The sequence below is a fragment of the Budorcas taxicolor genome, chromosome 18, assembly GCF_023091745.1.
Source record: "Budorcas taxicolor isolate Tak-1 chromosome 18, Takin1.1, whole genome shotgun sequence".
NCBI lineage: Eukaryota > Metazoa > Chordata > Mammalia > Artiodactyla > Bovidae > Budorcas > Budorcas taxicolor.
Genome location: NC_068927.1, coordinates 53,992,526 through 54,003,832, shown reverse-complemented (window position 1 = coordinate 54,003,832; position 11,307 = coordinate 53,992,526). Strand labels below are relative to the sequence as shown.

Below are 11,307 nucleotides of genomic sequence, written 5' to 3'. Positions count from 1 at the left end.
TCTCTAGCGAAGAGACGAGACCCCCAGGGATCAAAAGCTCATCTTTATTAGGAAGACTGAACAAACAACCTACCCGCCCCCCACCTTCAAGCCTGGGGAAGGAGGATGGGGGATCTGCACCCTCCTCCCATATATACACAACAGAATCCCCCTGGAGAAGGTGCCCCTGCTTGTGGGGGCTGAGACAGCAGCTTTAACAAGCTAGTGCTTGAGAGCCAAGCCCCCTTTCCTCTCCAGACTCAGTTTTCTCATTTGTAAATGAGCTCAGGAGAAACCGGTGTTACGGAGTTTCTCCCCAGCGCTGAAGATGTCCGATTCGGAAGGACGAGGACGTCGGAAGACTGACCAAGGGCCGCCCCAGGGGATGGGGGTGCTGGGTATCCTGATTGGAAGGCCACCTCCCTCCCGACCCAGCGCCTCTCCTCCAGCGCCGCGGGGCTACGTGGCCTCAGGGCCCGGGGACAGGAGGCCACCCCCAAAGCCGGCCTCACGGTACTGGTTGGGGAACATGTTGCTGCCCACGAGGCTGGCAGTGCCTCCGTCCCCGGGGCCCGGGGCCTGGTAAGAGTCCAGCGTCAGCGGCTCGGGGCCGGGGGGCTCCCCGACCGCAGCCCCTGCACCGCCGTTGCCCGCGACAGCGCTGGTGAGTGGTGGCGCTGGGGGCAACATGTCCAGCATGGTCAAGAGCGTGGGGGCAGCGGGGTCGTAGGGAAAGCTGTCGTCCAGGAGGTCTGGCCCGCCGGGGGGTTCCAGGCTGGGGAGGGATACGGTGCCCGGGAAGAAGTCTGTGTCGGGTAGCAGCACTGACGGCGGGAGGTACGGTCCTGCAGGGATGAGAAGAAAGAAGGAAGCATGGTGGGCTTTACGGTCGACCTTCCGCCAGCTCAAATGCCGGGTCTGTGGCTAAATACTTTATCATGTGGCCTTCTATAACGCCAGGGAGAACTCTGAGTAGGGACTATCACCATTATCTCCTTTTTTTAATTTACGATAATTGTTTTTGAGGTATAGTTGATGAACAGTATTATACGTTTCAGGTGTACAAACAACGTAGTGATTCACAATTTTTTAAGGTTATACTCCACTTGTGTGTGTGTGCTTAATCGTTCAGTTGTGTCTGACTCTTGGCGACCCCATGGACTGTAGCCGGCCAGGTTCCTCTGTCCATGGGATTCTCCAGGCAAGAATACTACAGTGAGTTGCCATTCCCTTCTCCAGGGGATCTTCCCAACCCAGGAATTGAACCCAGGTCTCTTGCATTGCAGGTAGATTCTTTACCATCGAGGCCACCAGGGAAGCCCATACTCTGCTTATAGTTGTTACAAAATATTAGCTATATTCCCTGTCCTTGTTGCTGATTTATTTATCCATCGTAATTTGTACCTTTTAATCCCCATCCCTATATTTCCCCTCCCCCTCCCCTCTTCCCACTGATAACCACTAGTTTGCTCTCTATATCTGTCAGTATTTCTTTTTTGTTTTATTCACTTTTTTTATGACTCCACATATAAGTTATATCATACAGTATTTGTCTTTCTCTGTCACTAAGCATAATACTCTCCAAGTCCATCCATGTTGTTGCAAATTACAGGGTTTTTTTATGATTGAGTAGTAATATATTGTGAGGAGGGCATGGCAACCTACTCCAGTAATCTTGCCTAGAGAATCCCATGGACAGAGGAGCCTGGCAGGCCGCAGTCCACAGGGTCGTATACAGACAGCCAAGACTGAAGCAACTAAGCAGCAACAGTAATCCATTGTATAGATATACACCACATCTTCTTTATCCATTCATTTATTGAAGGACACTTAGGTTACTTCCATTTCTTGGCTATTGTAAACAATGGTGCTATGAACACTGGGGTACATGTCTCTTTTCAAATTAGTGTTTTCGTTTTATTTGTTTTGGATATACACTCAGGAATGGAATGGCTGGGTCATATGGTATTTGCAAATGATATGACCAGTACAGGGTTAATGTCCAAAGTAAAAACAGCTCAAAGTGAAGTCGCTCAGTTGTGTCCGACTCTGCGACCCCATGGACTGTAGCCTACCACGCTTCTCCATCCATGGGATTTTCCAGGCAAGAGTACTGGAGTGGGGTGCCATTTCCTTCTCCAGAGGATCTTCCCCACCCAGGGATCTTATAGATAAGGGCAGTCCTTATCCTAAACCCCACTGCATTTGTGCATAACAGGAGAGTTAGCCTATCCTTTCCTGAATTAAAACTAGAAAAACAGCTCATACGATATTAAATAAACAATACCCCAACTAAAAAAATGAGCAGAACTGAATAGACATTTTTCTAAGGAAGACATGCAGTTGGCCAACAGTCACATGAAAAGATGCTCAACATGGTTAATCATCAGAGAAATGCAAATAAAAACCACAATGAAGTATCACCTCACACCTGTCAGAATGGCTGTCATCAAAAAGACATAAATAACAAATGCTGGTGAGGATGCAGAGAAAAGAGAACCCTCATACATTGTTGGTGGGAGGGTAAATTGGTATGGAAAACAGTTTGGAAGTTCCTCAGAAAACTAAGAATCATTCTTATTTAATAAGGAAACAGGCAAAATAACTTGCAGTCCACAGGTGAGTTGTGGAACCAGGGTTGAAACTGTGCTCCTATAATGCTAGTGAGTTTTCCTCAAGAATGAGGAAGAAAAGGATGCTCCAAAGCCCCCCAGCGTATAAAGACAACCCAAAAGGTGAAATCTCCACACCATGGGAGACCCAAGGAGAAATACCAAGTCCCAAAATTGTAAGGTAAAATGGTTAAGTGTCATTGTGGAAGTCTTTTTGAGACAACACAAACCTCACCAGCAAAGACTGACTACACTTATTTTAGAAGGAGTCACAGTGCTGCTGGAACTCTATTTCCCAGTTTCCCTGGTAGCTTGATGTGGACGTGTGACCAAGTGCTGCTGGCTGAAATGTGGGCATACTGGCTGGAGCTGCAACAGCCATTCTGCACCAGGAGGTGGAAACTATGAGCTGAAAATGGCAGGAGCTTGGGTCTCCAATGATCATGCAGCCACCAAACCATCTGTGGACCACCCACCCCTGGACTGTGTGTGTGTGAGAGGAGAAATAATGTCCTACCCTATTGAGGTTCCTGTTATTTGGGGTTTTGCTGTGAATTCAGTTAAACATGATCATAACAAAATGCAGGTGGCATTCTTGGTTTCCGGCAAGTTCCTAACATCTCCTGGGCACCAAATCCTATACTAAATAACTGTGCATTGTGGCCTCACTAAATTCTAGAAGGAACCCCAAGAAGGAAGATCTCCATCTGCAAGTTAAGTAAACTGAGGCCCAAAGAGATTGCATAGGGACTTCCCAGTGCAGTGGTTAATCCACCTTCCAATTCAGGGGACACAGGTGTGATCCCTCGTTCAGGAACTAAGATCTCACATGCCTCAGGGCAACTAAGCCCATGCACCGCAAATCCATTTCTAGACACCCCCCACACCACAGCTAGAGAGAAGACCTTGTACTTCAACAAACAGCCCACATGACACCCAGAAAGATCCCACATGCTGCAACTAAGACCTGATGCAGCCATAAATACTTTTTTTTTTTTTAAAAGATCACACAGTGGCTTAATTGTGGCCTTGAATTCAAACCCAGTCTGATTGCAGAGGCCAGGCTCCTAACCATTCCACTCTAGTGCCAGCTTTGCCAAAGGAATGAGAGGGGAACTTTAGATCCTGGGAAATTGGGGTGATGGAGCAGGTGAAAGAATTACTAAGTGGCTAATGATGAGGGACTTCAGGGTCGAAGGTTGATGAAATGGACTAGGACTGGGGGTTTCTAGGGCAGAGGTCTTGGGCATTAGTTAGAGGGTGTTGGGGGACAACAGATGACACTTGAAACCTTCGGGTGAGACTGGCTGAGATTGACAACTCCAGCAGACTGGCTGGGAGCTGGGCTCCTGGGGTAGCTGGGGTGCTGGGGACAGTGTTCTTAGAGCTAGCGGTCAGCGAGTGGGGAGGCTTTGGATAGAAGCCAGACAGGGTTACAGTTCATGGGATCTGGAGGCTGGCGTGTGAGTTGAGATGAGGGCCATGGTAGAAGAGGTCAGCGGGTGACTGAATTCAAGGCTGGCTAGCTCTGACACCACCTCCATTTATCCATCATCTACTCCCTACTACTGCTTTCTCATGTATCATCACTAATCTAAACCTGTGCCCATGGGTGGTGATCCAGTGGCTAAGACTCCATGCTCCCAATGCAGAGGCCCTGGGTTTGATCCCTGGTCAGGGAAATAGATCCCACATGCCGCAACTGAGAGTTCGCATGCCGCAACTAAAGACCCCACGTGCCATAGAGAAGATCGAAGATTCCATGTGCTGCAACGAAGACCTATTGCAGCCTAAATAATTAAAATTTTTAATAAATTAGAAGTAAATCAACTTTTGCCCAGGTGTAACTCCCCGCTCCACCAGGGACTGGCTGTGTGACCTTGGGCAAGAGATGTCACCTCTCTGGGCCTCGTTTTTCACCAGTAAAATGGGACTGGGGCATGGGGGGAGATGACAGCACCCACCCCCCACCCCCCAGAAGGACTGCACAGATTAAATGCACACACAAAGCAGTTATGCTCAGAGTGTCTGTAAAAATAAATACAGTAACATTTAAAAGGCCAATGAGGTAGGTATGTGGTGATACTTTTCAGAGGAGCCCTGAAGCTCTGAGAGGTGGAGCAACTTGATGAAGGTCACACAGCATGTAAATGGCCAAGTGGAGATCGGAGCCTCTGAACACTTCTTTCCACTTTATGTTGCTGGTTAAGTGGTGAGGCACTGGCCATGTAGGAGCTCTTGGGGGGCCTGAAGAGGCTAGAAAAGCGGGGCTGCAACCCCCTCCCCACCAGCCCACCTCGAGGACAGGGGCTTGCACTGAACCAACACCCACCTGAGCCATGGCTAGGCAGGAATTGATCCAGGAAGACTGGTTTTTTCCTCCGTCGTTTGCTCTCAATGCCATGGGGATCTGAAGGAAGGCAAAGATGAGGACCCCTGGATCCCACCAGCCCCTCCTCCCCAACCTGGTGGGGTGGGCAGGGCATTGGGTCAGTCAACCCCTCCCAGGGACCTGGAGAGGGACATCAAAAAGGGCAGAGGGGACACACCAGAGCTATTCAGCTCCCCAAGGACGTCAGGCAGCCCCCGTTTCCGCTTCTTGTCCACGCCATAGCTGTCTGTTCAGGAGATACCAGAGGCATACAAAATAACCCATGAAAAATAAGAATTAATTATAGAAACCATTTGGGAAGTTGAGCTGTTCTGGCTTTTTCCCAACCAATGTATATAGATGTCCATATCTTAGAATAAAACCCAAATTACTTTTAACCCCATTGGAACATCTAAGGCATAATTCTGCCCCAGCGCCTTTGCACTTGCTGTTCCAGCTACTTAAAACACTCTTCCTCAACTCTTACCACTTTTCTGGAAAACTGCTTAGTCACCCTCCTGTCCTCAGGTCAGCTTCCCCTCTTCCAGTAAACCCTCCCTGAATTCTAAGGCTGGGTCAGTTGCCCTACTCTGCAAGACGAATTCTATAAGCAGTTCCATCCCAGCCCTGCCCACTCTGGCTGCCACTGTATGGGAATAGATCTGTTCCCCCCCCATCCCCCCACCCCTATAGGACGATGAGCCTCATAGCACAGGGCTGGGGCTGTCTCTGGTACCACTATGTTCCCAGCAGAGGGCCAGGCATGAGCAGCTGTGCTGAGAGGAGAAATTATTAAATAATCCCAAAATGTCATGAGATGGGTACTGTTACTATTTCCATTTTGCACAGGAGGAGTCTGAGACTAGGAGAAGCCAAGGTCACACAAGCCAGTAAGCAGACCAGGATTTGAACCCATCTGTGCAACTCAGAGCCTGCATTCTACTGCCTCTTCCCCTTTCCCCTTTGGGTCATCCCAAGCAAGGCCAAAGACCTGGTCTCTGGGGCAGTGGGTCACCCTGGGTTGTTGTGGTTACCATGGTCCCGAGGCAGGTAGGTGAAGGGCAGAGGCTCACTGCAGACCCCATCAGTAAGCCGCTGCAGAAAGACGTTCACTGTCACAGGTTCAACGATCTCCAGGTCCTCGTAGGGTGGTGTCTTGAACACAATGGCAATCTGGCGGTGCACATCAGCCTGGGAGAAGTCAGCCCGGCCTTCCCAGGAGGCTCTGCTGAACACCACCGATATATCCTCTGGCAGGAAAGTGGGGGCATCAGCTGAGCCAAGACACTTGGTCCACCAGAGACCCAACTCACTCAGCCTCCCCCAAAATCAACACAAGTATTTCTAAGAATAAAACTAATTATGCGGCATGCATGCTAAGTCACTTCAGTTGTGTCTGGCTCCTATGGATCGTAGCACACCAGGCTTCTGTCCATGGGATTCTCCAGGCGAGAATACTGGAGTGGGTTGCCATTGCCTCCTCCAGGGGATCCTTCCAACCCAGGGATTGAACCCACATCTCCTGTGTCTCCTGTATTGGCAGATGGGTTCTTTAGCACTAGCGCTACCTGGGAAGCCCATATATGTGTATATATATTGAGGCTTTATATGTGTTGGACACACACAGATTACCTCTAAGACATACAACAGTTCTAGGAAGCCCATGATATTGAGGAGAAAGCAAAGGCACCAGGAGATTAAGCCACTTGTCCAACGTCACATGGTCAACACGTGGTGCAGCCAAGATGGGAATCCAGGCAAGCAAGAGCTCTTTAGCACTAGCTCCTAGGACTTGGGGACGTTACTGATATTTCTGGGCCCAGTCATCACCCTAAAGAGGGAAAGTCATAGCACTCACCTCATACGAGTTGTTAGAAGGATTAAATGAGTCATTCCAATAAAAGGGCTTAGAAGAGGACTTAACATAATAGGTGATCAATCCTTGTTAAGTATGATGGTTTTTATAAGCATTATGTAAAATATTAGCTCCAGGTCTGGAACTCAGAAAATCCTCAGTAAATGCTACCTCTTTGTGATGTAGCTCTTAGGTACTTGGGATCCCATCTCATCCTAATACCAGCTCATTTTAGGGTTTGAGGAAACCAGCTCAGGGTATTAAAGTCACCTGGCCAAAATCAGCCAGTGAGTCAATGACGAAATAGAACTCAAATCTACCTTGAATCATTCACCCGGGGCAGGATCAGTTTTTCTGCCCTAACCCCAATTCCCAGGCTCCTAAGAATCTCCTTGGCCTTCCTCAGATCTCAGCTCAAATACCACCTCCTCCAGGAAGCCTTCCCAGATGCCTGGACCATATCTGGTCTTCCTGTTCAGTCTCAGTACTGTGTCTTCTTCCCTATCAGCATTACGCACATTTACAATTTGTATTTCTTTCCCTACCTCTCATTGAACTGAGAGCCCTGTGAGGGCAGAGTCTGGACGTGTCTCGGTCACTGCTATGTCCCAGTACTGCCTAGCACAGAGGCCGGCATAGAGGAGCCACCCAATAACCATTTGCTCTTTCAAAAAAAACCAAAAACCCAGACTTCCCTGCTGGCACAATGGATCAGAATCCACCTGCCAATGCAGGGGGACATGAGTTCAATCCCAGGTCTGGGAAGACCCCCACATGCTGCGGAGCAACTAAGTCCATGCGCCACGACTGCTGAGCCCGTGCCCTAGAGCCTGCATGGTGCAACTACTGAGCCTGCGTGCTCTAACCACTGAAGCATGTGTGCACCTGGAGCCTGTCCTCTGCAATAAGAGAAGCCACCGCAATGAGAAGCCTGCACATAGCAATGAAGAGTAGCCCCCACTCGCCACAACTAGAGAAAGCCCACGCAAAGCAACAAGGACCCAGCACAGCCAAAAATGAATAAATAATAAAATTTTTTAAAAGCCAGTTTGAGAAAGGGGTTTTGCATTTGAATGGATGTGACTCAAGTGGAAACCTCCATTTTCTCCATCTGGAGCCCCGACCCAACTGTCATAAGGCATTTATTTATACAACTCCACGATTTTAATACCAGAGTAGTTCCCCAAAGTTCCTGATGCCAAGGTCTGCCCAGCATTCAATGCTGGCTAGTATAAACAGGCCGCCTCCTCTGTTCATGAGTGAGTGAGTGGGTGTGTGGGTGGGTGACTCAGTGAGTGAGTGAATCAATGGGCAATATCTGAAACCAGAGCTCTGGACCCTTCTACTAGGCTCCCCTGGTTAACCAGCTACTCCTCACCGTCTCAGTCTCTGCAAGCTGGCAGACCCCACTCGGCCTGCTCACTGCCCCAGGCCCCTCACCTTTCTGCACCTTGTCGCACAGTAGGTAGAGCTCCTCGCCACCCGTGCACGGCCCACTCTCCTTGTTGATTCGGCAAATCCGTAGCTCCGATGTGTTTGTAGACTCTGGGAAAGAGGAGAGGAAGACACACAAAGGAAAAAAAAAAAAAGAATTTAGTCATCAAATCCTTACCAGGAACCCACTGGGTGCCCACTCAGGATGTGGAGAGGTGGGAAATGGACAAGCCAGGGTGTCTGATATTTTTGGAACCTGTGCTGCAGGTGGAAAACAGAAGATGCCCAGGGTTGAGGGGTTAATGGACATCCCACGAGTCCTCTGCACTGAGGTCTAGTGAGCTCCCATCTCTGTCATGGGGATTGGATAGGTCAAAGCCCATTGGTAGCTAAGTGGGGACCATGTGCCCTAGACCTGGCCAATCAAAGCATCACCTCCTCCTGGCCACAGCTGATTGGTCAGAGAGGAGAATGTGAGGAAAACTAGGCCAATGAGAGACAGCCCTGGGACTTTGAGCAAAAATATTGGGTAAGAGGACTTCCCTGGTGGTACAGGGGATAAGAATCTGCCTGCCGATGCAGCGGACACAGGTTCAATTCCTAGTACGGGAAGATTCCATATGCCACAGAGCAACCAAGCCTGAGCTCTAGAGCCTTTGAGCCGCTACTACTAAGCTCACTTGCCACACCTACTGAAGCCGAAGTGCCTAGAGCCTACGGACCTCAATAAAGAGTAGCCCCACTCACCGCAATTAGAGAAAGCCTGCATGCAGAAAAAAAAAAAAAATTGGGTAAAAGAATCTCTCTTCAGGAGTGGGAGAAAAGTTCCAGGCTGGTAAGACATAAGACTAGAGCTTTGTACAGTTATTTTGCCCCTGCCTGGGAGGGCCCTGCTAAGAGTGACTCTAACATGAAGGAAGCATGACTGAGAGATGGAAAGAAATAGACCCCTAATGACATCACTGAGAGCCTGGATACATACAAACCTGAAGCACTGTATTACCTCTGGATATTTTTAGTTAATGGAACAAACATTCTTTTTTTTTTTTTTCCTTATGTGAGTTGAGATTCTATCTCTTGCATCCATAAAAGCCTGGATTGATATTCCCTGCCCATTTTGATGTTTGTGGCAGTCCCTGTAAGTGGGCTAAAATCTAACAGCCATTCCTAATCTTCTCTTCTATGCCTGTACCCCTTGATACAGAATGAAAAATCTAAATACATGCTTTCTCAGACTGCTTTGCAACTAAAGGTGGCCATGGAGCCAAGTTCTGGCCAATGAGACATAAACAGATGCCTATCAGGGTGATTCTGAGAAATGTATTATTTTCTGTAAAAGAGAGAGATTATTACTTATGCTGCCTGTTCCCAAGGACTGCGTCATTGTACTGATTGTGCTTTCTACAACACTAGAAGGCCCCATTTCCTTAGGCTACTTAGTAAACGCTGACCTCTAGAGGTGGGCAGTGTACAGCTTGCACACCATACAGGGTGACACTGCACACCATCTTGAACATAGACATGATGTCTGGAGCTGTGGCAGCCAGCTTGTGACCATGAGGGAAAGGCCACGAGAATCACAGAGCTACTGAACCAGCACCCTGATATAGCTGAGCAGCTGAATCAGCAGGAACAGACTTAATAACTGAGCAAAAAAAAAAAAAAATTCCCTGTTTGTTCACCCATTGTGTATGGGGCTTTCCAGTACTTGCAACCAATGGCAATCCTAATGGAACATCACCCTCAACTCACTCTTGTCGTAGACAGGCTCAGAGAGCACAGGGTCCATGCGGCGCATCTGTCCTTGCTGGTCCCTGTATGAGGCCTGGAAGCAAATCCTCACAACATTCATGTCTACCTCCTGATGGTTCTTCAGGGACCCAGCTGTGGGAGAGACATGGGAAGGCTGAGTGTGGGTGGTGGAGACCCTAGCAAGGGGATGGGGGACAAGGAAGGGCTGGGGCTGGGGCAATGGTGGAAACTGGAAAAGGCAAAGGGATGGGGTGGCGGAGGGGCGAGGAGTTTGAGAGGATGGGATGCTAAGCTAGGCGCAGGGACTCACCATTGTAGGGGTCAATGCCCAGCTGAATCTTCCGCTCAATGGCAGCCTCGATCTCCTTCTTCCTCACACACTGGATGCCCAGGTTGTTAAAGCTGAGTGGGAGAAGGGGTGAAGGGAGGCACTCCTGAGAGGGCAGGTGTCATCCTGACCCACAAGACGGCTCTGGCAGATGCTGCTGCAGGGCTCACACCCTCAGAGGCCGAAGACCCCTCAGGCCCAGGGTTCCCAGCACTGGGAGGAGGCTGGGGCTCAAACCCTTAGGGGTATGGAGGATTCCTGAGAGAACTTGGGAACACACCTTATCTTTATCCCATGAAAGCACCAGTTGACCTCATTTATAAGAAGAAAACTGCCAATTAAACTCAAATGTGATATCAATTCCTAAAAAAACTCTCCAAAACAGCAGAGATCAAAACGCTGGATAATGCTCTCTGTAGGTGATGTTGTAGAGAATCAGGCACTCTCACTCATTGCTGGAGGGACTGTAAATCACCCGAGTGACCACGTACTGGAAGACAACATGGCAGTATTCATTCATTCCAGCAAGACTTCCTGAGCACCTACTGTGTGCCAGGGACTGTGCTAGGCACAGGGAACAGGGGGCTACAGCATGGAACAAAAGAGAGAAAATCTCTGCTCTCACAGAACTTACATTTTCATTAAGTTTATAAATTGTTAAAAGTATAAATGCACAGATGTGGGGCCAACAATTTCATTTCTAGGAATCTATCCTAGAAAAGGGTATATATGAAACCATTCAGGAATAATAGTAACAGGGCAACAAGAGATTGGAATGAGTGCCCATTAATAAGAACATATTCGATTAATTGTTAACATCCATGCATTGGAATACTATGCAGCCAATAAAAAGGATAGGACAGTTCTAAATGTACTGACAGGAATTATCCCTCGGATGTACTAAAACATAAAAACAAGGTGCAAATGTCTCTACCATTCATAAGGGAATGACAAATATATATATATAGGTAAAGCA

The 11,307-nt window shown here is 48.5% G+C and overlaps 1 protein-coding gene across 1 annotated transcript in view; it reads right to left on the bottom strand.

The window, feature by feature from the left end:
• Nucleotides 1–30: 30 nt before the first annotated feature.
• The window catches only part of RELB (RELB proto-oncogene, NF-kB subunit), a 28,414-nt gene continuing 17,137 nt past the window's right edge, over nucleotides 31–11,307 (bottom strand). Inside the window, 7 exon segments of the mRNA XM_052656161.1 lie at nucleotides 31–824; nucleotides 4,924–5,001; nucleotides 5,141–5,209; nucleotides 5,997–6,212; nucleotides 8,258–8,362; nucleotides 10,004–10,135; nucleotides 10,314–10,405. Of these exon segments, the coding sequence (XP_052512121.1) occupies nucleotides 439–824; nucleotides 4,924–5,001; nucleotides 5,141–5,209; nucleotides 5,997–6,212; nucleotides 8,258–8,362; nucleotides 10,004–10,135; nucleotides 10,314–10,405 (1,078 nt within the window). The 3' untranslated portion in view covers nucleotides 31–438.